This window comes from Oryx dammah, unplaced genomic scaffold, assembly GCF_014754425.2.
Source record: "Oryx dammah isolate SB20612 unplaced genomic scaffold, SCBI_Odam_1.1 HiC_scaffold_2, whole genome shotgun sequence".
In the NCBI taxonomy this organism is placed as follows: domain Eukaryota; kingdom Metazoa; phylum Chordata; class Mammalia; order Artiodactyla; family Bovidae; genus Oryx; species Oryx dammah.
This window is the reverse complement of record NW_024070186.1, coordinates 170,758,262-170,785,699: the sequence shown is the minus strand read 5'-3', so window position 1 is coordinate 170,785,699 and position 27,438 is coordinate 170,758,262. Positions and strand designations below refer to the sequence as shown.

The 27,438-nt window shown below is 42.3% G+C and overlaps 3 protein-coding genes and 1 pseudogene across 3 annotated transcripts in view; 1 reads left to right on the top strand and 3 right to left on the bottom strand.

Moving 5' to 3' along the window:
- RRN3 (RRN3 homolog, RNA polymerase I transcription factor) overlaps positions 1 to 5,766 on the bottom strand; it is a 29,154-nt gene extending 23,388 nt beyond the window's left edge. The window contains exons 1-3 of the mRNA XM_040256741.1: positions 5,634 to 5,766; positions 3,437 to 3,542; positions 2,693 to 2,749 (exon numbers count right to left, since the gene is read on the bottom strand). Of these exons, the coding sequence (XP_040112675.1) occupies positions 2,693 to 2,749; positions 3,437 to 3,542; positions 5,634 to 5,722 (252 nt within the window). The 5' untranslated portion in view covers positions 5,723 to 5,766. The remainder of the gene's footprint in view (positions 1 to 2,692; positions 2,750 to 3,436; positions 3,543 to 5,633) is intronic.
- A 6,584-nt stretch (positions 5,767 to 12,350) lies between these two features.
- On the top strand, positions 12,351 to 13,525 carry LOC120875054 (annotated as a pseudogene).
- Positions 13,526 to 20,935: 7,410 nt separating this feature from the next.
- The window catches only part of LOC120882471, a 7,676-nt gene continuing 1,173 nt past the window's right edge, over positions 20,936 to 27,438 (bottom strand). The window contains exons 1-2 of the mRNA XM_040266500.1: positions 26,810 to 27,438; positions 20,936 to 21,530 (exon numbers count right to left, since the gene is read on the bottom strand). The exon at positions 26,810 to 27,438 is cut by the window's right edge and continues 1,173 nt beyond it. Coding sequence (XP_040122434.1) covers positions 27,391 to 27,438 — 48 coding nt within the window. The 3' untranslated portion in view covers positions 20,936 to 21,530; positions 26,810 to 27,390. The remainder of the gene's footprint in view (positions 21,531 to 26,809) is intronic.
- Positions 24,359 to 26,506, bottom strand: LOC120882482 (cytochrome c oxidase subunit 7A2, mitochondrial-like). The gene is made up of 2 exons (XM_040266503.1): positions 26,465 to 26,506; positions 24,359 to 24,601 (listed from the first exon to the last, which is right to left on the bottom strand). Exons 1-2 carry the CDS (start codon positions 26,504 to 26,506, stop codon positions 24,359 to 24,361), a joined length of 285 nt encoding a protein of 94 aa, XP_040122437.1.

Sequence of the window (27,438 nt, the reverse complement as noted above, 5' to 3'; positions counted from 1 at the left end):
AGGTTCAAAACCGGCTGCCTAGATCGATGCCCCGCCCACTTCCCCACAGTGCCCCGCCCCACACAGTGGCGCTCCCGCCCCTCCACTCAGCCAGTGAGAGCTTCCTATGCATTATCTATGTGACAAACCTCCAAGACACTATTTGCTGATGAAACCCTAACTAACCTGGCCGGAAAATAAAGTCACAACTCATCTGCACCTCAGTTTAACTTCATAATGTCCACATTCATTAAGGGTAACAAGACCTGAAGCAGAGAGGTCAAGCTAAGTTACACACAAAGTTGGCTCCAGTCTGTCACTTTTCCACTAAAACAAGTGCAACAAAATCATAAGGACATTTAATGCTCCAGTTTTCAAGTAAACCAGTCAGAGACTATGGTACCGAACAATCATTAGAAACAAATTATTTCAACACTCCTCTGAACTAACATAAACATAACTGATGTGATTCTTGAGTCTATAAAAATTCCCTGGAGATGTGCTGATATGAAATACAGTAGAACACAAAGAATGTGCACCCGGGGAAGAAGGCACAGGTCAGAGAAAGCTTTAAAGACGAAGTGATGCTTCCATTGTCTTTAAACAGACTGAGTACTCTCAAGGGCTTTACACTTTACAAAGGTGAAAGCATGTCTTCAGAAAACCAAGAGCAGTTTAGTCTGGCTGGAGTATACTGTGAGCAAGCAAGCCAACAGATAAATCTGGAGAGCAATGAGGGACCAGACATATCACTGAAGTCTCTGTAAGCCAGATTTCTAATTAGAGATCTGCTGGTAGTGTGGGGCATGGTCTCAACGAGGGCACAATCATGTGCTTAGACAATATCTGGGAAAGTTCATTAGTGAAGATGACCTTTCAGTTGGGTCTCAAAGAATAGTCTTATAATTACAGTAATAATAATAAAAAACACTAATATAAGACTAGGTGCAAGGCACTATTCTAAGACTTTTAACATTCCATGAGATAGATAGAACCATTGGTTCATAGCTGGGGACACCTAGGCACTGAAATGCAGTAATTTGCCCTCAATCACAAAGCCAGTAAGAGAGGGAGGTGATGTAACCAGAGCCCATACTCAAACAGGCAGCAAGCAAAGTGGATCCAAGAACCTCTCACAGGCAGAAAGAAAAGGCACATCAAAGCCGTAAAGTGGCAAATTCAAGAAACAGAGTCTCTAGTGAGATGGAACACTCCAAGTCTGCTGCAGGCCATGCTAAGGGGCTGGTCCTCTATTCCTCAGTGGGCATGAAGCAGGGCAATAGCATTTCTAGAATGTGCTTTAGAGATGACTCAGATGCACTGTTAAGATATAAGGGATGGAGGGGACGTGTACATGAGACAGACAAGCAATAAATCATTTAAGCACATAAAGCCTGTATAGAAGTGGATTTGCAAGAGAGAAAACGCTAAACCCAGGGCATCTGTAACACCTGTGGGTTTGCAGTTAAGAAGTCCGCACAACGTTGTAATTCAATTATACTTTGATAAAAAAAATAAGTGATATTAAAATTAAAAAAGAAAGAACAAAGTCTGAAGTCCACAAGAGCAATCTGATCTATAAATGCAAATAGCTCTATTATGAGGACACAGATATATCCCAAAGCCACGAGACCATAGGGCAATCACACAGGAAGAATCTGTAAAGTGAGGACGGGGTAAGTTAGGAAATCCAATCAATACCAAATTTCTGAAGAACCTGTCAAGAGTGATGAGAGATAAGCAGTAAGAAGACAGGAAGATCAAAGAAACTGAAGGAAAGGTTTTAAGAAAAGGGCAGTCAATTGTACAAATTGCTACAAGAAATTACTATGGGGCTGAAAGAGAAAGTCCATGAAATCAAAATGTAGGAAATCATCAGTAACCTTTGTCACAGTACATATAGCAGTGGACGTCACAGTGGATTTAAACACGAATGAGAAAAGTGCAGACTGTCGACATGAACAATTACAAAGTCCTCTGAGTCAGACACTGCTCTCACTGAATCCTCGAAAGACCTCTATGCTTAAAGAACTTATTTCTCTGGTTTTACAAGAAGGGAAACAGAGGCAGAGAGGTTAAAGAATGTGCCCAAGATCACACACTGGGAAACAATGGAGCTGGGATTCTATCCCAGGCAATCTGACCACCACTGCCCACAGTAACAGACTATTCTTCCCACAACTGGGCAGTCAAGGAAGAAAGGGGGAATAACATTTACTTGACGCGTACATATCTCGAACCATTTCCAAAAACACTGAAACAGGGTAGTAGGTTGAAATACAAGTCATCGTTTGTTGGTTTCATTTTGTTGTTTTGGCACTGCAGAGCCATGAGCGTTGCATGCAGCATAGGAGACGGGTTCTAAAAGGGCAAATTAAAGCAGGGTTTCCCAGCCTCAGGACCGCTGGGATTTGGGCCAAATCGTGCACTGTTGTGAAGGGCTGCTGTGTGTGTTGTATGCTTTTCAGCAGCACCCCTATCACCCACTCACTGGATGACAGTACCACTGTTCCCTTATCAAAAATGTCCCCAATTCATCACTAAGTTCCCTCAGGGGTGAAAATGCCCCTGGTTGAGAACCGTTAAAGCAGGATCACCAAGTAAGTAAGTTCTAGAGAATGGAACAGGACAAAAAGTGCAAATTAACATCTTTGTTAATAACATTAACAAAGTGGTAACAACTTTGCTAATAATCAAACACAAAATTAGTTACCTTTATCTCTGGATCTGACAGCTGGTTCTTCAACAACTCAAAGTCATTTGTTTCCCCCTTAAGAAGAAGGAAAAAAAATGAATTTCTGCTTGCTTGGGTTTTCCTTTTAAAGACCAACAGCAGGACTTTAAACTATTGCAACAAGAAAACTGTAACACTTACATGTCAGTTCTGGGGTGTTTGGGTACACTTGTGTACACCTGTGTACTAACATCTGACCATGACAGTATCCATGCATATATATGGATATAAACGCAGGTCACACATGAAACTACACAGAATGCACATTTTCCCACCATCACCGAGACACAGTAGAATCGCTTCTAAACTGACATGGAAACAAAGCCCATTAATAGAGCTGGTTTATTATCCCAAAGCAATGCTTATGTAACTACTTAAGAAATAAAATGCTTTGATCTAATGGGTTTTTTAAAATTATACCACTTGCTAAAGATTTTAAAGGACACTAAATAAAGCGTAAATAAAGCTTTAAATAAAGCATCTGAAGGTATAAAACCTCAGAAAAAGGGTTACTATTCTAATTGTGAGCGGAGAGCACCATGCTATTGTTAAACTGATTTGACTTCAATATTGATATCTAAATTCCATCTTATCTGCCTATTGGTCTTTAGTATAATAGCTATAATTTTATTCTGACCACCAAAAATCAAACCTCAATACATCAATTATATTTCAATAAATCTGAGGGACAAACCCACCAAACCTCACACTATCCCCTCTTACCTTTTTGTACTTCAGTAACACTTCTGTCACAGTTCCACCAAACCGAACAGTTTTTCTTGGGGGAGAATTGAAGAAATCATTCTCTAGTGAGAGCATGTCTGAAAGCCTACAGAACCAAAAGTATAAAGCCATTAAGTGCATGACAAGGAACAATCTCATCATTCAGTGAGACCACTGCTAAAGCCCCCTAACTGGCCTCCCTCCTCCCACTTGAATCCCCCATCAACGGATTCTTCATTCAGTGATCTAAAAATCTTTCAAAAACTAAAGACAGGCTTCCCTGGTGGTCCAGTGGTTAAGAATCTGCCTGCCAATGCAGGGGACACGGATTTGATTCCTGGTCCGGGAAGATCCCACATGTCAAGGGGCAACTAAATAAGCCGCCACAACTACTGAAGCCTGGGCACCCCCGAGCCTGTGTTCTGCAACAAGAGAAGCCACCGCAGTGCAAAGCCTGCACACCACAACGAAAGGAGCCCGTTTGCTGCAACTAGAGAAAGCTCACAGCAACCCAGTATTTTTTATTTTTTTTTAAACTTAAAAAAGATCATGCTACTCTTCTGCTTAAATTCTCCAAAGGTTTCCTACTTTACTTAAAATAAAAAACCTAAACTCCTTATCATCTTCAAGGTCCTACATTAATCTAGCCCCTACCTATCTCTCTGACCTCACCTCCAACCCTTACATACTGCAGCCAGAGTCCTTTCTGCTATTCAAGTTCACCAGTCAGATTCGCATATAACTTACTATACCCTCTGTCAGAAACACTCATTCTCCAGATGTATACATGGTTGGACCCTTGTCTTCTTTCAAGTTGAAGCTTAAATGTCAGAGAGGCCTTCCATATCAGAAATCTTTTTTTTTTTTTTTACCCCTCCCCCCATATCAGAAATCTTAAGTACCCATCCTCTCCCTCTTCCCTACCGTCACACTGTTTTATTTCTTCACAGTAGTTACCACTATCTGAAATTATCGTTGATTTACTGCCTTTCCCTCCTTAGACTTCAAACTCGGTTGAGAGCACGGACATTGTCTCTTTTGATATACTGTCCCCAACTCTAACATCCAAAGTAGGTACTTTAAAAAAAAAATTATGATATTATGCCAAGAATTCCACAGTTTGTTTCTTTTAAACAAGTCAATGAAAAAAACATAGCATCCTGCTAAAGACTCTCATGGAAAAAAAGTTATGACCAATCTAGACAGCATATTAAAAAGCAGAGACATTACTTTGCCAACAAAGGGCCGTCTAGTCAAGGCTATGGTTTTTTCAGTAGTCATGTATGGATGTGAGTTGTAAAGAAAGCTGAGCGCCGAAGAATTGATGCTTTTGAACTGTGGTGTTGGAGAAGACTCTTGAGAGTCCCTTGGACTGCAAGCAGATCCAACCAGTCCATCCTAAAGGAGATCAGTCCTGGGTGTTCATTCGAAGGACTGATGTTGAAGCTGAAACTCCAATACTTTGGCCACCTGATGCGAAGAGATGACTCATTGGAAAAGACTCTGATGCTGGGAGGGATTGGGGGCAGGAGGAGAAGGGGACCACAGAGGATGAGATGGCTGGATGGCATCACCGACTCAATGGACATGGGTTTGGGTAGACTCCGGCAGTTGGTGACGGACAGGGAGCCTGGCCTGCTGCAGTTCATGGAGTCGCAAAGAGTCGGACACGACTGTGCAACTGAACTGAACTGAAAGACTCTCAAAGTTAAACCCCAAAGTGTTTTATGGGAGTTACGGGTTTTAAAAGTTAAGCTAGATATAAAACACTGTTAAGCAAACGTGCGTCAAAATAACCTTCAAGCAAACAAAAACTTAAAGACACAATCTGCCATCAGTGACATCATTTGGTTAATAATCCAAATAGCCCAAGTATCTCTTTTTGAATCTAGTCGAAGAAGCAGGAGGGAAGAGTAAAGGAGTATAAGGTAGTACCCAGGCCTGGAAAAATATGAGGGAGCCCAGTGGGGAGAAAAGGGGACTCTGGAACCAAGTAGGTTCCTTTTCCCAGCCCCTCTCCCACCTTTATTACCCATCTAAGGGTCACGGGCTCACTCCTGACGACCTAAAGTGACCCTCTTCCCTCGGCTCCCACCCATTCCATGAACTCTGGCCCAGACCCTTCAGCTCCGCTCTCCTAATCCCGGTCCAGTGCTCTGGTCCCGGACGCGCAGAAGGAAGCGTCCTGGATTCTTACCCGGTCCTCGACGAGCCCAGCCTCTTGACAGCAGAGGCCGAAGCGGCCGCATCTCCGGGCAACCGCGTGTGAAGCAGAGGAGCCGCCATCCGGCCGGACAAACGCGACGACTGCGGCTTGTGCAGGAAGTCTTTCTCCCTCTAGGTCCGCCTCCGTCCCGGAAGACTCGCGTGAGAGCAACGGGCTTCAGCCAATCAGAAGCCCCACACGGGGAGAGCTGAGTTACCCCGGTCTAGGCTAGAGCGCCGCCAAAGCGTAATTCCTGCCGAGAATCAGGCCCCTTCTTCCTCTTGGAGGACTTTCCCCGCCAAGCTAACTGCTGACGGCGGCTGTGGACTCCGCTTGTGGCTCAGCGGTAAAGAATCCGCCTGCCAATGCAGGAGACTTGGGGCCGATCCCTGAGTCGGGAACGTCGGGTGGAGAAGGGCATGGCTACCCACTCCAGTGTTCTTGCTTGGAGAATCCCATGGACAGAGGAGCCTGGAGGACTATAGTCCATGGGGTCGCAAAGAATGCATGGCTGAAGCGATTTAGCCAATGCACTGTACTGAGCCAACTTTGACTCAGAGTTGGACCAACAAAGGTCCGTCTCGTCAAAGCTATGGTTTTTCCAATAGTCATGTAGGGATGTGAGAGTTGGACTATAAAGAAGGCGAACTGTGGTGTTGCAGAAGACTCTTGAGAGTCCCTTGGACAGCAAGGAGCTCAAACCAGTAAATCCTAAAGGAAATCAGTCCTGAATATTCATTGGAAGGACTGATGCTGAAGCTGAAACTCCAGTACTTTGGCCACCTAATGTGAAGAGCCGACTCATTAGAAAAAGACCTTGAAGCTGGGAAAGAATGAGGGCAGGAAGAGAAGGGGACGACAGAGGATGACATGGTTGGATGGTATCACTGACTCAATGAACTTAAGTTTGAGCAAGCTGCGGGAGACGGTGAAAGACAGGGAAACCTGGCATGCTGCAGCCCATGGGGTCACAAGGAGTCGGACATGAATGAGCGACTGAACAACTGTAATGAGACCGGAGAGCTGCCTGGGAGGTGTCTGTCCAGCCCTGAGTTTCCCAGAGAAGGGGCGGGGACACCGGGAGGGGCCAATCAGTGGCTTGGTCTGTCGACTTTTAACTTTCTGGAGTCAGAGCCTCCCTCAATCAAATTGAAGAACCCAAGCCTAGAGGGCTAAGGTACATAGGGTCGCAGAGAATTGGACACAGCAACAGACTGGTTCCAAATAGGAAAAGGAGTACGTCAAGGCTGTATATTGTCACCCTGCTTGTTTAACTTCTATGCAGAGTACATCATGAGAAACGCTGGACTGGAAACAGCACAAGCTGGAATCAAGATTGCCGGGAGAAATATCAATAACCTCAGATATGCAGATAACACCACCCTTATGGCAGAAAGTGAAGAGGAACTAAAAAGCCTCTTGATGAAAGTGAAAGAGGAGAGTGAAAAAGTTGGCTTAAAGCTCAACATTCAGAAAACGAAGATCATGGCATCTGGTCCCATCACTTCATGGGAAATAGATGGGGAAACAGTGGAAAGTGTCAGACTTTATTTTGGGGGGGCTCCAAAATCACTGCAGATGGTGACTGCAGCCATGAAATTAAAAGACGCTTACTCCTTGGAAGAAAAGTTATGACCAACCTAGACAGCATATTCAAAAGCAGAGACATTACTTTGCCGACTAAGGTCTGTCTAGTCAAGGCTATGGTTTTTCCTGTGGTCATGTATGGATGTGAGAGTTGGACTGTGAGAAGGCTGAGCGCCAAAGAATTGATGCTTCTGAACTGTGGTGTTGGAGAAGACTCTTGAGAGTCCCTTGGACTGCAAGGAGATCCAACCAGTCCATTCTGAAGATCAGCCCTGAGATTTCTTTGGAAGGAATGATGCTGAAGGTGAAACTCTAGTACTTTGGCCACCTCATGTGAAGAGTTGACTCATTGGAAAAGACTTTGATGCTGGGAGGGATTGGGGGCAGGAGGAGAAGGGGACGACAGGGAATGAGATGGCTGGATGGCATCACTGACTTGATGGATGTGAGTCTGAGTGAACTCCGGGAGTTGGTGATGGACAGGGAGGCCTGGCGTGCTGCGATTCATGGGGGCGCAAAGAGTTGGACACGACTGAGCAACTGAACTGAAGCAATTTAGCATGCAGGCACTCATAAAACAGATAACTAGTGAGAACCTACTGTACAGCGTAGAGAATGCTACTCAGTGTTCTGTGGTGACCTAAATGGGAAGGAAATCTGCAAAACAGTGGGTATATGTATACATATCACTGATTCACTTTGCTGTACAGTAGAAAATAACAAAATTGTAAAGCAACTATACTCCAATAAAAAGCAATAATAAAAATGAAGAACTGGAAGTCCTGTGATTAATCTAAACCCACAGAAAGATGGGGTGGGTCAGGTTTTGAACAAGTCAGCCTAACCCAGAAACCTGCTTCTTCCTACCTACTGGGCTATTCTCACAAACACCCAAGCTAATCTTACCCTCCTGGAAACGGGGTTGATGACACATCCAAAAATCTCAGAGCTGTGATAATTCTGGGATTAGAAATCAAAGAGTGAGAGAAGGCAGTTTTCAAAAGGGATTAACCCTTAAACTTACAATGTTTAAAGATGTACCAAGTCAGCCAGATCAGCAAAGCAGGGAAGGGTCTTCCAAACATAGGGAACAACAGGTGCCAAGGCAGGGTGGGTGGGAAGGAGGCAGAGGGAAAAAGGGGATGTCCCTCCCCTCACTTTCTAAGAAGGAATTGTTGCAACCTTTGGAAACTGTATAGAACTATATCAAAAGGGCATAAACTAGGTACAGCAACTTTTAAAATATAAAGCATTGTTCTGTTTTGGCAATGGTGTAAAATCAGTTATTGTCCTTCTGCTGCCTCCATATGGGCACACCATTTCTTGCCTCACTGCTTCAGAGTTCCTGCATAATGCTGGGCAGAAATCATCCATGTCCCAGGAACCAAGGAAACTGTGTGGTAGCTCACAAAGATGTTCAAGATAGCTGTTTAAGTGGGAATCTCTTCCCCTATACCCACAAAGCAGAGCTAAAAAGAAAAAGGAAAATCACAATTCTTTGCACTCTCAGCCAGTAGAAGTTTAACTGTACTGTCAAGGAATTTGACAGTTACTTTATTCCGTCACTTGTAAAAAGTCTGATATGTATTAAAGAATGTATGTTAATGTAAGTTATTAAACATAGTAAAGTGAAGACCTGTGAATGTACAACCAACTTATGAAACAGCCTGTATTACTGATGCTTCCTATATGCTCCTTCCAGACCCCCACCATCTGCCTGCTTCCTCTCAAGGTAACCACTATCCTGAGTTTTTAAAAAATCATTTCAACTTTTCTCTTGTCTTTCAATGATAAAATTACTTCAATGTGGCATCATACTGCTGTTTCTTTTCAATCAACATTTTGCTTCTAGAATCCAATCCTGTTGTGTATAATTGTGTTTCTCCTACCACATAGCATGGGCTTCCCTGGTGGCTCAGAGAAAAGGAATTCACCTGCAATGCAAGAGATGCGGGTTTGATCCCTGGATTAGGAAGACCCCCTGGAGAAGGAAATGGCAACCCAGTCCAGTATTGTTGCCTGGAAAATCCCAGACTGGAGCCTGGAGGGCTACAGGCCATGGGGTCATAAGGAGTTGGATACAACTTAGCAACTAAACAGCAACAACCATGATTTCTCAATCCATTTTCCTGTCTCCAATATTTAGATTGTTTCCTTTCCCGGCTTCTCCCTACTCTTACATACATTGTTATGAATATTCTTACACATCCTCCTGATTCACAGGTGCAAGAATTTGTCTTAGGGTAGAGATGCTCTTGGAGATATACCAGACACAGTCAAAGAACTTTCCTAAGTGCTTGTGCCACTCCCTGCAATACTTCGTCCATAAGCTTGAACACAGCTTCTTCCTTATTTTCATGAAGCACAGTTATGACAAAGCTTATGTGTTAAATTTGTTTTCAATAACACCTGAGCACAATACAGAAAAAATCCTAAAACTGGCATAATCTTCTGTGGGAGTTCTCAGGTCATGCTCCTTCATTGTGGATCCTCTGCTGCTGCTGCTGCGAAGTCACTTCAGTCGTGTCCGACTCTGTGCAACCCCATAGACAGCAGCCCACTAGGCTCCCCTATCCCTGGGATTCTCCAGGCAAGAACACTGGAGTGGGTTGCCATTTCCTTCTCCAATGCATGAAAGTGAAAAGTGAAAGTGAAGACATCAGTCGTATCCGACTTTTAGCGACCCCATGGACTGCAGCCCACCAGGCTCCTCCGTCCATGAGATTTTCCAGGCAAGAGTACTGGAGTGGGGTGCCACTTCACTCTGTTTCATGGGCCACCTCAGCGTGACAGGATAAAAGCCTCCTTTATCCAGCCTTGCCTTCCTCAGACTCTCATGGCTTTTTGTCTCCAACTCTTAAAAACAAAAAGTACCAGTACTGATGAAGACCCCTCCTTCTCCAACTGCAACAACAACAGAAAGCAAACAAATAAGAACATGTGCTTGCAAAGATACAACCTCACCTACAATGTAGTCATCCTTTTGTATCACTGGGTATTATCATTGTTCATAATTGCTCTGAGCTTCTTCACTCTAGAGTGAAATTTTACTTTCATGTACCCAGATGACCCATTAAACTGTTTTCAAAAGAGCAGTCTTCCTCTAGAGATGAATTTTACACTCATCCCCAGAGTAGTTCTTTTGGGTAAAGCCACAATCGTGGCTTGAAAGTAACAGAAGCTATCTTTAACTAGTTTAAGCAGAAAAGAAGAATTTGTTCTAAGATTACAGGATATATTAAAGCACCAAAAAAGAATTTCTCACTGGCCAAATTTGAGTCAGGGACTTCTCTGGTGGCTCAGGGGTAAAGAATCCACCTGCCAATGCAGGAGATATGGATATGATCCCTGGGTTGGGAAGATCCCCTGGAGAAGGGAATGGCAACTCACTCCTGTATTCTTGCCTGGGAAATCTCATGCACAGAGGAGTCTGGCAGGCTACAGTCCATAGGGTCGCAAAGAGTAGGACATGACTTAGTGACTAAATAACAACAATAAGCCCTCCTCTAACCCAGTCTAGAGAGATGAGATCATATGGTACCAAATGGCTTCCAATGAATTTTTGCTGTAGATGAAAGGGTCACTATCAATGCTCCAGAAATGTTTTTCAAATCACTGAATGGCAGGGACGTTCCAAATGAATAATTCTAAATAGCAAAGCCAATAATAAATATCTTATTTGTTCCTTTCCCCTTTCCAAAGAGTCAACAGTTATTTTATGAGTCATTTATCTTTATAAAAACATTCATTAATACAAGATGTCAACTGTATATCTTTCATGTAGATAATGAATATTAATAATGTATATATATTTACTAATTAATATATCATATTCACATATTATGTATGCAATTATAAATAAATATTCATATACTGTGTATGTAATATAAAATTATATACAATATAATTAATGTATTTAATATTTGATTAAATAATATAAGTATATCCAAAGAACATTAATTTAGAGCTTTCCTTGTCCCAGAGAAATAAAAGCAGTTTATCAACCTTGGCATTTTAGACCAGATAATACTTTATGAGAGGAGGAGACTGTCCTGCGCATTGTAGGATGTTTAGCAGTATCTCCTGTCTTCACCCCCAAGGTATCTTCACCCCCTAGGTGGTAGTAGCATTCCCCTCTGTGCCACTGTGACAAGCAGAGGTCTCCAGACAGTGCCAAATGCCCCAGGGAGGCAGTATTGCCAAATTAAGAACCACTGGTATAAATCATGATCTTAGTGAACACAACTGTGCTCATTTCACATGCTAGAAAGGTAATGCTCAAAATCCTTCAAGCCAGGCTTCAACAATTCATGAACCGAAAAATTCCAGATGTTCAGCTGGATTTAGAAAAGGTGGAGGAGCCAGAGATCAAATTGCTGACATCCAGTGGATCACAGAAAAAGCGGGGGAGTTAAAAAAAAATCTACTTCTGCTTCATTGACTATGCTAAAGCCTTTGACTGTGTGGATCGCAACAAACTGTGGAAAATTCTGAAAGAGATGGGAATACCAGACCACCTTACCTGCATCCTGAGAAACCTGTATGCAGGTCAAGAAGCAACAGTTAGAACCAGACATGGAACAACTGACTGGTTCCAAACTGGGAAAGGAGTACATCAAGGCTGTATATTGTCACCCTGTTTATTTAAGTTCTAATGCAGAGTACATCATGCAAAATGCCACACTGGGTAAACAAGCTAGAATCAAGATTGCGGTAGAAATATCAACCACCTCAGATATGCAGATGACACCACACTAACTAACAACAGAAAGCAAAGAGGAACTAAAGAGCCTCTTGATGAAGGCAAAAGAGGAGAGTGAAAAAGCTGGCTTAAAACTCAACATTCAAAAAACTATCTTGGTGTCTGCTCCCATGACTTCATGGCAAATAGATGGGTGAAATGTGGAAACAGTGACAGATTTCATTTTCTTGAACTCCAAAATCACTGAAGTTGGTGACTGTAGCCACGAAATTAAAAGACACTTGCTCCTTGGAAGTAAAGCTCTGAGAAACCTAGACAGCATATTAAAAAACAGAGACACGTTTTGTGAAGAGGCGAAGACTGAGCGATTGCAACCGCGTTGCCACCCTCTAGCAGCAATTGGCTTCTCCACGTAGAACCCCAGGGATAGGAGATTCAGAATCGAATCTCTTTTCCCTTCCCCCTCCCGTGACTTTTTTCTTGATCTTCAGCTACATTTTTCAGCTTTGTGAGGCACCGTATCATCAAAGACAATGGCCAACAATGTTACCAATAAGATGGATCCTTGCTCCATGAACTCTCGTGTGTTCATTGGGAATCTTAATACCCTTGTGGACAAGAAATCCGACGTGGAGGCAATCTTCTCAAAATACAGCAAAATCGTGGGTTGCTCTGTTCATAGGGGTTTTGCCTTCATTCAGTGTGTTAATGAGAGAAACGCCCGGGCTGCTGTGGCAGGACAGGATGGCAGGATGATTGGTGGCGAGGTTTTAGATATTAATCTGGCTGCAGAGCCAAAAGTGAACCAAGGAAAAGCAGGTGTGAAACGATCTGCAGCGCAGATTACAGGTCAGTACCAGAACACCCTTCTCCGTCCCCTCCACTCAGCCCATCTTTTGACTTGGACCGTGACTTTCAACAGGATTATTATGACAGGCTGTACAGTTACCAGCACGTGTTCCTCCTCCTCCTATTGCTCGGGCTGTGGTGCCCTCGGAACGCCAGCAGATTTCAGGAAACACCTCATGAAGGGGCAAACGTGGCTTCAATCCTAAGAGCAGACAGTGGGGATCTCCCTCTATGTCTGGAAAGTTGAAAGAGGACCTTCAGACCATTAAGAAGGAGTTAACCCAGATAAAAGAAAAAGTGAGTTCTTTACTGGAAAGCCTGGGGGAAAAAAATGAAAAGCAACAGAGCAAAAAAGGAGTGGAGATGAAGAAGGGTAAGTCAGAAGAGGAACAGAGCGGCAGCTCCCTGAGCAAGATGAGACTAATGTGAGGATGGAGTCTGAGTGGGGGGTGCAGATGACTCTGCTGAGGAGGGGGACCTACTGGATGATGACGATAGTGAAGATCAGGGGGATGACCAGATGGAGTTGATCAAGGATGATGAAACAGAGAGGATAACAGAGACAGCACCAATGGTGAGGATGACTCTTAAGCACATAGCGGGGTTTAGAAATCTTGTCCCATGATTTCTTTACCTAGGCGCTTGTCTAAGACCAAAATTTTCACCAGATCCTCTCCCCTAGTCTCTTCAGCACATGCTCACTGTTCTCTGCACCCTTGTCCTTTCCATGTTCATTAATTCATATTGCCCATTTTCACTTCCTTTGACCCTCCTAGTAGTTACGGTAAGTCTTTACCCTGTAATTTTTGCTTTAATTTTGATACGTCTTTATGACTTAACAATAAAAAGGATGTATCAACTGTCTCCAAAATAATCTCTTGTTATAGAGGGAGTACAGTTCTTTCCATTCATACAGTAGCTGCTTCGCTAACTACAAAGGCAATCTCATTAGTTGAGTAGAACCTGAGAGCAGCTTTGAGTTGGAGGTATCTGTGTTATACCCCACATAACAGTGTTATGTGGGGCTGTTAAACACAAATGTAACAATGTATTTTTGTGAATGAGAGTTGGCATGTTAAATGCATCCTCTGGAAAAATAACTAGTGTAATAGACTTAAAGTTTGTTTGTTTGTTTGTTTTTTTAAAGTTTGTTTTTTAAAGTTGATACTGTGGGTTATTTTTGTGAACAGCTTGGTGTTCGGGACCTTTTTTTCCCTCAAAATAAACAAGTCCTTATTTAACCAGGAATTTGGAGGGGAAAACAAAAAAGCAGAGACATCACTTTGCCAACAAAGGTCCATATAGTGAAAACTATGGTATTTCTAGTAATCATGTATGGATGTGAGAGTTGAACCATAAAGAAGGCTGAGCACCAAAGAATTGATGCTTTTGAACTGTGGTATTGGAGAAGACTCTTGAGAGTCCCTTGGACAGCAAGGCAAGCAAACCAGTCAATCCAAAAGGAAATCATCCCTGAATATTGGAAGGAGTGATGCTGAAGCTGAAGATCCAGTACTCTGACTACCTGATGCAAAGAACTGACTCATTGGAAAAGATCCTAATGCTGGGAAAGATTGAAGGCAGGAGGAGAAGGGGCTGACAGAGGATGAGATGGTTGGATAGCATCACCGACTCAATGGACATATGTCTGAGCAAACTCAGGGAGATAGTGAAGGTCAGGGAAGCCTGGTGTGCTGCAGTCCACGGGGTCGCAAAGAGTCAAACATGACTGAGCAACTGAACAACAACGAGGTGAACTTTTAGTCCAGTTGAAGACACAAAACATATATGAAACAACTGGAGGACAAAGAGGTAAAACAGTATACAAAATTATATTATGAACAGTCATATAGTTTCCATTTTTGCCTTTAATATCCTTTGGAAGATGTGGGCTCTATCCCTGGGCTGGGAAGATCCCCAACCCACTCCTGGAAAATCCAGGAGTGTATTTTCAGGATTTCAAGAGTGTAATTTCCAGTATTTTTGCCTGGAAAATCCCATGGACAGAGATGCCTGGTGGGCTATAGTCCATGGGGTCGCAAGGAGTCAGACATGGCTGAAGTGACTTAGCACACAAGCACAAATCTATTAAGTCCTTTAAAGGAGACGACATACTACTTGCTGTTGGGTTCTATGAAGTGCATACTTTACATCTGTGAGGCATTCTGGGAAGTTTCCCTAAGAAAGTGATTATTGAATCAAAATTTTAAAAATCACTAAGGGTGAAAGGGTCAACAGGCTATGTGGGGACAGCACTTTTAAACCAAGGAGAAAAGTGTGTGCAAGACCCCAAGGCAAGAGTAAAATAGGGGATATGAGTTAGGATTTGAGTTTAACAGTCCAAGGTTAAGGTAATAGTCCTTTGGAGGAAGGTGGTGGTGGTTGAGAAGACAATCCATTGAGAAAACAGTCAAAATTGGAATCTTGAAATAAATGAATGATTGGGAATCCTTTTGTAATGCAAATATGCATTCCTTTCCCTTCTCAATATTCAAATATGTTAGCTTTTTGCAATGCAAGACACAAAGTACAAAAATCTAAGCGGAGTGAATGTTAAATTTCAGAAGTAATACATTATTTAATTTAATAGCAGTTCATCATGATACAGGGCTTCCTCTGTGGCTCAGCTGGTGAAGAATCCACCTGCAATGCAAGAGACCTGGGTTCGATCCCTGGGTTGGGAAGATTCCCCGGAGAAGGGAAAGGCTACCCACTGCAGTATCCTGGCCTGGAGAATTCCATGGACAGTCCATGGGATCGCAAAGAGTCGGACACGACTGAGTGACTTTCACTTTCACCATAATATAATCCGATAATGGTATTGGAAAATCTTCTCCATATTGTTACTGAACTCAGGTTCACCTGCTCCTCGCTCAAGAATCCGATACCAAGAGACAAGTGTCAGGTAAAAGGAAAGACATCTTTACTGAGGAGGATGGCAATCCTGGGGAGAAGGTGGACCCATGAACCAAAAAATAATCCTGGAGTTTGCTCAAATCTATGTCCATTGAATCAGTGATGCTACCTAATCATTTCATCCTCTGCCATCCCCTTCTCCTCCTGCCCTCAATCTTTCCCAGTATCAGAGTCTTTTCCAATGAGTCAGCTCTTCACATCAGGTGGCCAAAGTATTGGAGCTTCAGCATCAGTCCTTCCAATGAATATTCAGGGTTGATTTCCTTTAGGATTAACTGGTTTGATCTCCTTGCAGTCCAAGGGACTCTCAAGAGTCTTTTCTAGCACTGCAATTCAAAAGCATCAGTTCCTCAGTGCTCAGGCTTCTTTATGGTCCAACTCTCACACCTGTACATGACTGCTGGAAAAACCATAGCTTTGATTATACATACCTTTGTTAACAACTTTAGAAAAACTTTAAAAGGGAAGAGGGACAGAAAAAGGGAAGGTACTGAAAAAGATGCATAGTATCCTGCTAGTCACTTTTTAAAAACACACAGACTTGTATAAAAATATATGCTGGCTTTTGCACAGACTCTGGATAGGTGTTCCAGACACTAAAAACAATGATTCCTTCTGGGAAAGGGCCATTAAGGACTGGGGAGCAGGGGGGTGGGGTTCAAAAGCTGAAGAAGATTTATTTTCACTGTATAGCTTTTAGTACTATTTCCCTTTTTCTTTGCTAACCATGTTCATGTACTCCATCCTTAAAAAAATTAAAATGTTCTGGTAATAAAGTAAAAAGATTCATTGTCCTTTCTGAGCTCAACTTCAAATCTCTGAGATAATGTATTTTTTAAGGAAACTACAACACAATGAAATAATTATACTGATTTGCTAGAAGGAGGACTCATACTCAGGGAGGTCAAATTTTAGTCCAGCCTCTGCCACTAACTAGGTATAGGCAGATCACTTACGATTTTGTTTGTTTGGGGGCAGGAATGGGCTAAACAGCCTTTGGAATTGTTAAAGTTGAAGCTCAATCACTAGTGGCTAATTGGTCAATATGTATTTATTAGGTCCAAATTTATTATTGCTTTTAAATATTTATTAGAATGGAAACCACAAAAATGTCCATCAATAGGAAACAAGTGAAATTATGATACATCTATTCAATGGAATACTGTGTGTTCATTAAAAAAAAATAAGAAAGCTCTTTGACACCCAAAATGGAAAGATCTCTGAGATATATATTAAGTTTAAAAAAGCCTGTAAAGAAACACTAGAATGTATATGCACTTTGCATATATAAATGATATATATATAATGAATCATTATATATATATGCTTGAATGAAAGGATTTATAAGATCAGTAACACTTTTTAAAATTATGTATTTATTTTGGGATGCACTGTGTTCGTTGGAGAAGGCAATGGCACCCCACTCCAGGACTCTTGCCTGGAAAATCCCATGGGCGGAGGAGCCTGGTGGGCTGCAGTCCATGGGGGTCACTAAAGAGTCCAGCACGACTGAGCGACTTCACTTTCTTTTCACTTTCATGCACTGGAGAAGGAAATGGCAACCCACTCCAGTGTTCTTGCCTGGAGAATCCCAGGGATGGGGGAGCCTGGTGGGCTGCCGTCTACGGGGTCGCACAGGGTCAGACACGACTGAAGCGACTCAGCAGCAGCAGTGTTCATCGATGCTCACTGGCTTTCTCTAGGTGCAGTGCTCAGGTTTCTCACTGCAGCGGTTCCTCTTGTTGTAGAGCACTGAACCTAGAGAGTGAGGGCTTCAGGAGTTGTGGCACGGGCTTAGTTGCTCTGTGGCATGTGGGATCTTCCTGCACCAGGGATCAAACTTGTTTCCCCTGCACTGGCAGGCAGATTCTTAACCACTGGTCCACCAGGGAAGCCCCTAATAACATTTTTGATGTCTATCAGTAGAAATGTTCTGAAGGTTGAAGGCTTTAATATGTGCTATTTTATGCTTTTCGGATTTTGCAATATGGAATTACATTACCTAGTCAAAGATTTAAACTTTAAAAATTTGTTCATCCTATAAAATGTTTTATGTCACTTTAAAAAAATTGTAGTTGATGTATGATATGTGTATAATATAGTGATACCTAATTAAGGTTATACTCCATCTAGAGTTGTTATAAAATATTGGCTATATTCCCTGTGCTGTACAATATAGCCTCGTGGCTTATTTTATACATAATAGTTTGTATCTCTTACTCTGCTACCCCTTGTCTTGCCTCTCCCCACTGGTAACCACTAGTTTGTTCTCTGTATCTTTGAGTGTTTCTTTTTTGTTATACTCACTAGTTTGTTGTGTTTTTTAGATTCTATATACAACTGATATCATACAGCATTTGTTTTTCTCTATCTGACTTATTTCACTTAGCATAATGCCCTCCAAGTCCAACCATGTTGTTCAAATGGCAAATTTTTATTCTTTTTTTAATGGCTGAATAGTATAAAAATACTTCCTTTAATTTGAGGGTAAGATAAACCAGAAGAGTCTAGTGTTTTTTACTTTATTGTATATTTGATTGATTCATACATTTATGTTTTTAATATTTATTTTTCCTTCATATCAAGGCCTGTGTGGAGTCCTGGCTGGGGGTGCAGCTCTGCTATAGGTAGTCAGTCACTTGGGGACCTAGTGTTTGTAAAATACCTAAGTACCTATATCTACTAAGATGATTATAAAGTTGTTTCTATTTTTCTTTCAAGGTGACTACCTGCTGCTCAGCATTGGTGACGCTTGAGGTTCATTAATCACAATTCTTAAGAACCAACTCTATTTACCCAAGATAAAATCCAATCATAGGAGTATTGATTAGCCTCTGCAAGATAAAAGGCTCTTCTGCAGGTTCCTGAACTGTGCATATGTACACACCCTCTGTCCTCCAAGAATGTCCTTTGCACTTACTTGGTCCCTTATTCTGCACTACATTAAAGTTGATTTTTCTCTGAATTCCTAACTATAGCTCTTCAATTCTTAAAACAGCTCTGCTGAGATTTCCCTGGTGGTCCAGTGGCTAAGATTCCACACTCCCAATGCAGGGGGCCTGGGTTCAATATTTGGTCAAGGAACTAGATTCCACATGTTGCAACTAAGACCTGGTGCAGCCCCCAAAACAAATAATCAATAAAATTAAAAACAGCAACAACAAGACAACTGTGCTTACCTGGTGCATTTTATATACAGAAGCTCAGAAATTGCATATATTTATTAGTTAAAAATAAATCTATAAATATTAAATGGTTTATAAATTGCTGGTTTAATCCAGTTATTCTTTTTGGACTGTGGTCAAATACACAGAAAGTTTTGGGGGTGCTAGTGGTAAAGAACCTGCCTGCCGGTGCAGGAGACATAAGAGACACGAGTTCCATCCCTGGGTCAGGAAGATCCCCTGGAGGAGGCCATGGCAGCCCATCCAGTATTCTTGCCTGGAGAATCCCATGGACAGAGGAGCCTGGGGGCTACAGTCCATGGGGTTGCAAAGAGTTGGATACAACTGAAGCTACTTAGCACGCAAGCATGCACACATAAAATTTACCATCTTAACCATTTTCAAATGCACAGTTTAGTAGTGTTAAGTACATCCACACTGTTGTGCAATCGATCTCCATAACCCTCTTCATCTGAAATTCTGTACCCATTAAACAAATCCCCGTTCCCCCAACTATCCCCAACTCTGGAAACCATCACTCTTCTTTCTGTCTCTGTGAGTTTGATTCTCTGACATGAGAAATCTTATGTAGGTGGACTCACACAGCAGCATATGTCTTGTTGTAACTGGCTTATTTCACTTAGCATAATATCTTGCCATTATTCTTTTTTCCAAGTATCTGCAATGCATAAAGGCTTCCAGCTTGAGTTAATTTTTTAAAATTCTGAACAGAGAAATACTGAAGCATGGGACAGAAAATGGGAGGAAATATAAAAACAACTAACATTTTTGGAAGATTTGATAAAACATACCATACCACGTATTTTTGCTTGTAATTGGAAATCTAAAAAAAGAAACTATCCCTATATTAGAGCATTCTTGCACAAATAATCCAATGATACAAAGGAAGAACATAAAAGAGAACAGTCCCACAGGAACTTTGATTATCATTAATCAGTTCAGTTCAGTCGCTCACTCTTTGCGACCCCATAAACCACAGCATGCCAGGCCTCCCTGTCTATCACCAACTCCTGGAGTCCACCCAAACCCATGTCCATTGAGTCGGTGATACCATCCAACCATCTCATCCTATCGTCCCCTTCTCCTCCTGCCCTCAGTCTTTCCCAGCATCAGGGTCTTTTCAAATGAGTCAGCTCTTCACATCAGTTGGGCAAAGTTTCGGCTTCAACGTCAGTCCTTCCAATGAAAACCCAGGACTGATCTCCTTTAGGATGGACTGGTTGGATCTCCTTGCAGTCCAAGGGACTCTTAAGAGTCTTCTCCAATACCACAGTTCAAAAGCATCAATTTTTCAGTGCTCAGTTTTCTTTATAGTCCAACTCTCACATTCATACATGACATTGGAAAAACCATAGCCTTGACAAGATGGACCTTTGTTGACAAAGTAATGTCTCTGCTTCTTAATATGCTGTCTAGGTTGGTCATAACTTTCCTTCCAAGGAGTAAGTGTCTTTTAATTTCATGGCTGCAATCACCATCTGCAGTGATTTTGGAGCCCCCAAGAATAAAGTCAGCCACTATTTCCACTGTTTCCCCATCTATTTGCCATGAAGTGATAGGACTGGATGCCATGATCTTCGTTTTCTGAATGTTGAGCTTTAAGCCAACTTTTTCACTCTCCTCTTTCATCAACAGGTGCTTTAGTTTTTCTTCACTTTCTGCCATAAGGGTGGTGTCATCTGCATATCTGAGGTTACTGATATTTCTCCCGGCAATCTTGATTCCAGCTTGTGCTTCTTCCAGCCCAGAGTTTCTCATGATGAACTCTGCATAGAAGCTAAATAAGCAGGGTGACAATATACAGCCTTGACGTACTCCTTTTCCTATTTGGAACCAGTCTGTTGATCCATGTCCAGTTCTAACTGTTGCTTCCTGACCTGCATACAGGTTTCTCAAGAGGCAGGTCAGGTGGTCTGATATTCCCATCTCTTTCAGAATTTTCCACAGTTTATTGTGATCCACACAGTCAAAGGCTTTGGCATAAATAAAGCAGAAATAGATGTTTTTCTGGAACTCTCTTGCTTTTTCCATGATCCAACGGATGCTGGCAATTTGATCTCTGGTTCCTCTGCCTTTTCTAAAACCAGCTTGAACATCTGGAAGTTATCATTAATATATGCAATCAAATCAGCAGTTTTAAATCCTTGGGAAAAAGGGAAACTCCTGCTATTTAAAAAAATGAAAATACAAACTGTAATACGTTGATTGTACTAATCTTTCTGATAGCTTGATGAGGCCACGTGGTATCCTTAAAAAAGAAGCCACATTTTTCAATGTCCATTTCTGTGGGATTTGTATTTATATCTTTACCCAAAGTGATGTTATTTTCCACTTAGAATGCTGGAATGCTTTCACAAGAGAAATCTATTTTAAAAACCAACTTATTTTAAAGCAAAGTTCATTTGGCTGTTCAACAAACTGTTCATTGGCACAGTTTATTATGAGTTAAAATTCTGATAATGTCTTTATTATCTGAGGCTGGAATATTCTCCCCAACCCTGAAACGTATACTTAGAAGAGGCAGTCTGGTTACGTTTGCTGGTCTGAGATAGGTCAGGACTCCAGGTGAAGGTTTCCAAAATGAGGTTAAGGTAAGTAATTGTACTTTTATAAACTTGGTGTTGAAATCTGAAGGAATACTGGTGGGTTCTGAAAAGAAAAAAGCAATTTTCAGATGCGAGTGGTACAAAAAAATTAAAGAGTTGTTGATTTTCATTCTCTCTGGAAGTAGAGCTTTAAATGGAGAACTAAGCCACAGACTGATCCGGGGTATTACAGCTCATTATGACTAACCGGCTTAAGAAAAAGGCTCATTAATAACAACTGCTTGCAGGGAAAGTGTATAGCATATACCTTATAACAAATCATACATTAATTATATATCAATTCCAGCTTCTCAATTTATATGACATTGAAAGAATTACATAACCTTCCAAAATCAAATCTCCTTTCCTTAAAGTAGAGATAAGAGTGGTGCCTGTCTCTATTGTGACAAAAGAGATAAAGCCTGTAAGTTACTTGGTACAGTGGGTAATGTACAATAACACCCAATAAATGCTAGCTACTATTATAAACAAATACCCCGTGTGTGTGTGTGTTGATTCCAAATTATACAAAGTGGGAACACAAAGATAAATAAAACAATGGTGAATGAGATCCTCATGGTCTAGTGGAGAAGCGACTACTACTATATTTAAGAGGTAGTGAGTCTGGGACTTCCCTGGGGGTCGAGAGGCTAAGACTCCACGTTCTCAAGTAGGGGTCCCAGAATCAATCCCTGGTCAGGGAACTAGATCTCATATGCCACAACTAGAGATCCAGTGCAGCCAAATAAATGTTGTGGGTTTTGTTTTTTTTTTTTAAAGAAGAAGAAAAGAGGCAATGAGTCATATAAACTGAGAAGCTGCTCTTGGTCAGGTGGATGATCCCAGCTGAGGCAACTGGAGTCAAAGCAGCTATACAACCCACCCCCCCAATGAGTGGGAATGGAGGTGGGGTGGGCGGGAGTAGTTACTCTCTTGTTATACAAGCAGCCACGAAATAGCCCAGATTTTCCCTTTTGACCCACTGAGCCTAAAATATTTATCATCTGGGCTTTTATAGAAAAAAATATTGCCAGCCTCCATTTTATTTTATTTATTTATTTTTCACCACATCCCTGACCAGGGATCAAACCTGGGTCCCCTGCATTGTAAGCATGGAGCCTTAACCACTGGCCCACCAGGGAAGTCTCAGCTCCATGTTAGATAAGCACTCATCCTATTGTCAATACAGAGAAATGTATCAAAACAGTGTCATTCTCCCTGATGGTATCATGAGACAGGAAGACAAGAGCATAGCCATTTTGGAAAAGGACCGGGAAGGGCCTTGAGAAAAACAGACCTTGTGAGCTAAGAACAAAGGCCCCAGGGATCTCGGGCCCAGAGACAAAAAACCTGGCAGGGTGGGGGGCGGGGGCGGAATGAAAGATTAACTTTATCTCTGTTACACTAAGGAGTATAGCTAGTTGCCACAAGACAAGAAGCTCAACTATAAATTGTAACCTTATCTGTTCCTGTGCTTTCTTACAGAAAATTCTCATGCATTTCTTCCCCCTCATAGAAGCACTTCCTATTCCTGATAGTCATCACGGAGCCACCTGCTGATAATCAAAGGTTGACGATTTCTGGAAGTCTTCAGTGCTCCATCAGACAAACCCTCCCTTTTGTCATAAAAGCAACTCACCCTTTCTACTCCAGGAGCTGAAAGTTTTGTTTTGTAGTTGTGTGTTTTTTTCTTTGCCACTTTTTCCTTTGTGCACAAGCTATCTCTTTTAATAAAAAGCTTTTCTTGGGACTTCCCTGGTGGTACAGTGGGTAAGAATCCACCTGCCAATGCAAGGGACATAGGTTCGATGCCCAGACCAGGAAGATTCCACATGACGTGGAGCAACTAAGCCTGTGAGCCACAATTGCTGAAGCCCCCACACCCAAGAGCCTGTGCTCTGCAACAAGAGAAGCCACTGCAATAAGAAGCCCATGCACAACTAGAGAGTAACCACCACTTGTTGCAGCTAGAAAAACCCTGCACGCAGCAGCGAAGACCCAGCACAGCCAAAATATAAATACATACAAAAATAAGTAAATAAATAATATATATATAATTATATATATATATTATATATAAGCTTTTGTTGCCTAAGCTTTCCTTTCCTTGGGGAAATGATACTCATTTCTATGGTAGTACTGTCCAAGAAGCTAGAAAGGGCCTGGCAACAATCTTTGTAGCCAAAGTAAAATGTTATGCCCAAGTAAATAAACACCTAACACTGTCTTCCAGGATGAATACCCATGGAGCCTACACTCTAGTTAGAAACTGTTGCTAACATCAAAGAGGGCTGTTTTCAGCTTAGAACTAACCAGGAGAGAATTCAGCAATTATTCACTAATTATTGGCCTACTGCCATTACTTTATAACAGAGCACATAGGTAGAATTATGAACGCAATTACCCTTCTTAAAAAGCCAGCAAGGGGACTTCCTGGTGGTTCGGTGGATAAGAACCCACTGGCAATGCAGGAGAAACTGGTTCGATCCCTGGTGCAAGAAGATCCCACAAGCCACGAGCAACCAAAGCCCTTGTGCCTACAGCCTGTGCTCTGCCACAAGACAAGCCACCGCAATGAGAAGCCTGTGCACTGCAGTGAAGAGTAGCTCCTGCTTGTCGCAACTAGAGAAAGCCCATGCAGGGCAACAAAGACCCCGAACAACCAAAAATAAATAAGCAGTTTTAAAAAAAGAAGGCCTGCAAAGATTTCTCACCCCCCAATTTTGGAATCCCAGGCACTCTTTTTTTCATGGTAAAGACTGCTTTATTGGTGGCAGTTAATACAAATCAATAAATATTGATCTCCCCCAAACTCAGTTATTTATCAGATTACTGGTTCACGGTGAGCTGAACAGAGTTGAGCCAAGTGACTGCTGGGAGGATAAACTGAAGTCAATCCAGCTTCTTGGGAAATGAAGTCGTAGTCAGTTGATATATGGCATATGCCATTTCATCAGCTCTAAGAATCATGGTGGCCCTATACAGGAGGGCGTCAGCTATCCCACCTTTCAGATGCACTGGAATAACATTACCTTCCTGAAACAGCTTTTGTTTCCCTGGAACGTTATGCTCAGACTGCCTGTGTGAAGCAGTATTCACGATCCTCTGGGTAATCTGACAAAGAGCCAGCAGATTCTGCAGCCTCTTGGCTCAGTTACTGCCTACTAACCTCAACAACTGACCACCAGGAACGAAAGTCCCCAAGCACTCTTGACTACAGCCTCAGATTATCCTTTCCCAAGTGTGTCCCCAGCAGGTCACGGACTGTTAAACCTCTGAGCCTTTCTGTTGATTTTCCCCCATGCATGGAATATTCTTTCCATCTTCTTCATCCAATGGATACCTCTGGGTCTTCGTTGCTTCGCACAGGCTTTAGATCAAAAATCCTTCACCCAGCCCACACCTGTATTCTGGAAGACCGAGTAGACTTGTGTTACAAGCACTTGTTGTGTGTGTGTGTGTGTGTGTGCCCAATCACTCAGTCATGTCTGACTCTTTGCGACCCCATGGACTGTAGCCCGCCAGCTCAGAGGTCCAAGGGGTTTTCCGGGCAGGAATACTGAGTGGGTTGTTGTTTCCTCCTCCAGGGGATCTTCACTGTGTTAATTATTCCTAGATCTGCATTCCTCGATAAACAGTGAGTGCTTGGAGAACAGGGGCACCTTATCTCTGAATCTCTAACACCTAATGGAATGCCTGGCACTTGATAGAAATTCAACAAATGCCAGGCCAATGAATTAATCATTTGAAAGGCATTGCATGGCAGTTCCTGTCAAAAATAAGGGGTAGACACCAGGCTACCCCTCCTTCTTCCTTATCTAAAGTGTTCTTCTCTTTAGAGAACACGGTCTCTAAGCTTTCTGATGGCAAGGTCTGCAACCTTTGTGTTTATTTGTGGTCACCATTATTCTTGGCACTTAGTAAACGCTCCTTCAAGAATTATATGGAGAATTATTTCAATCATATGAATTAACGGGAAAATGATCTTTTTCAATAACACTAAATCCTTAACTTGTGGAATTATTACAATTTGTTACTGTTTTGCTCTTTTAAAAAAAGAAACCTAAATCACTGAATTATTTCATTTTAGAATCCACGAGTCCAAATTGTACAAAAATCGAGAGCTAAAATGCTTTGCCCTTATGATTATCTATAGAATATACATATGTGTGTGTGTATACCTAGAAACTGTTACACATTCTCTTAAAGGTGAATTGGAGAAAATTGTAAGGAAATTAAGGGTTTGACTTCCACCTAATAGTTGTATTTCATGTCAGAGATGAAACCAGTCAATGTGAAATAAGGATGAACATCTTCTTGAATATGTTGGTAGCATGTAAACAAGGAGCATTAACATAATCTCAAAGTATTGCTCTGCTCCATACTCTTCCTCCTTGCCCCCCAAGGAATTTATCAAACGGGGTCAGAGAGAAAGACCAGTATACTGACACTCAGCACTTAAACCACTGAGAAGCAGTGTTTTAAGGGTCACCAATTTTGACCTTCACATGATCTCTTCTATTGTTCTAACTGACAAGGGGTCGGTGGGGAGTTAAATGAACCTCCTCCTCAGCTGTCTTAACCATAACATTCATCTCATAGGTCAGTATAAAGGGTCTTGTGATTTAGTACACATAACCACATGTGTCTATGGTACATAAGTGTATATGACTTAATAATCTCAGAATCTTTCCAAGTTTCAGGCCACGATTAATTTTAACCTTTATGTTGATGCATGTAAAATAATTTTACTTAAGTAAATGGATTTCAAAAAGCTACCATCACTATCGTAAACAGAGAAACTAATAATACTGGGCATAGATAGAAGTTATCCACTAAAATAACTTTGTTAATATGAATGGTATTAAGTCCTAGCTGGGTGGAGGTGTTGCCCACCAAAGCATTAGAGAGGTGTTAGAGATCGGTAACCCCAGACTAAGGACATTCTCCTTCATATAATTAAAAAGACTGAAAAAGAACTGAAAAGACCTTTCCCACCAGAAGGCTCTTTGTGCTGTGTCTTGTACCAGCTAAACTCATCTTGTTTCAGAAACATTGTAGAATCTCACCACCTTCACACCCCCGGAAGCCTTAGAACTCCTGAGTGAAGGTAATTAACACTCTCAGGCTGGTAGAGCCATAAAGCCTTAACAACAACTCATCCACTCAGAGCACTAGGTTTCAAAAACCTACCTAAGTTCAAATAATCGAATCACTGAAGGAACAAGTCACTTCATCTCCAGTAACTTTACGTGTCTGAACAGTGGCGGTTGAGGAAACCACCAGAACACGGACCTGGAAATGATTAAGGAATACTGCAGGTATTCCTCCTAATTCACTTACTTGGCGGAGGTCTGAGGGCCACTCAGAGGGCTGGGGTCCGCTTCTGTCCTAGATGGAGTGACTCTTCTTCTCTCGGACCAGGATGGGGGTCCTCCCAGAGGGCACTGACTGCTGGGCTTGAGCAGCTGGAGCTGGAGACTGAGGAGGCAGGGCTGCAGCGTCAGGACGGTTCTGACTTAGCTCCTGGTCCGCTGGTGGCAGGGTCTCAAGAGCAACTGGCTCTGTGTGAAACTCCTGGGCAGATGGAGGCTGGCTTGGTCTAATTTCCTGGACTAAAGAGCTGCTCTGGGAGGCCTGCTGGGTGTGATACGTGGCCTGAAGGTCCAGAATAGCCTGGGCCACCTGAAGGTCCACAGGCTGGGTCTGCAAAGACTCGGTGGGCAGAACCTGGAGCAGAGAGATGGTGGCCAGACTCTGGGCCTGGGAGGCCTGAAGAGGTGGTGGTCCAGTTTGACAGACCTCCAAAAGATTCTGAAGCTGATGCTGAGAGGCCAGAGGCACCAGGGCGTGGCTCTCAGAGGCCACAGGCACTGGGAGCTGGCTCTGAGAGGTTCTAGGCACCAGGGGCTGGCCCTGAGAGGTCACAGGTACCAGGGGGTGGCCCTCAGAGGCCACAGGCACTGGGAGCT

Coding starts and splice junctions, on each gene's coding strand:
- LOC120882482 (XM_040266503.1), bottom strand. CDS start 26,506: ATGAGTTTAGCTGGTACAAGACACAGCACAAAGAGCCTTCTG. Junction 24,602..26,464: donor ACAGCACAAAGAGCCTTCTG/GTGGGAAAGGTC, acceptor AAGAGGCTGCAG/AATCTGCTGGCTCTTTGTCA.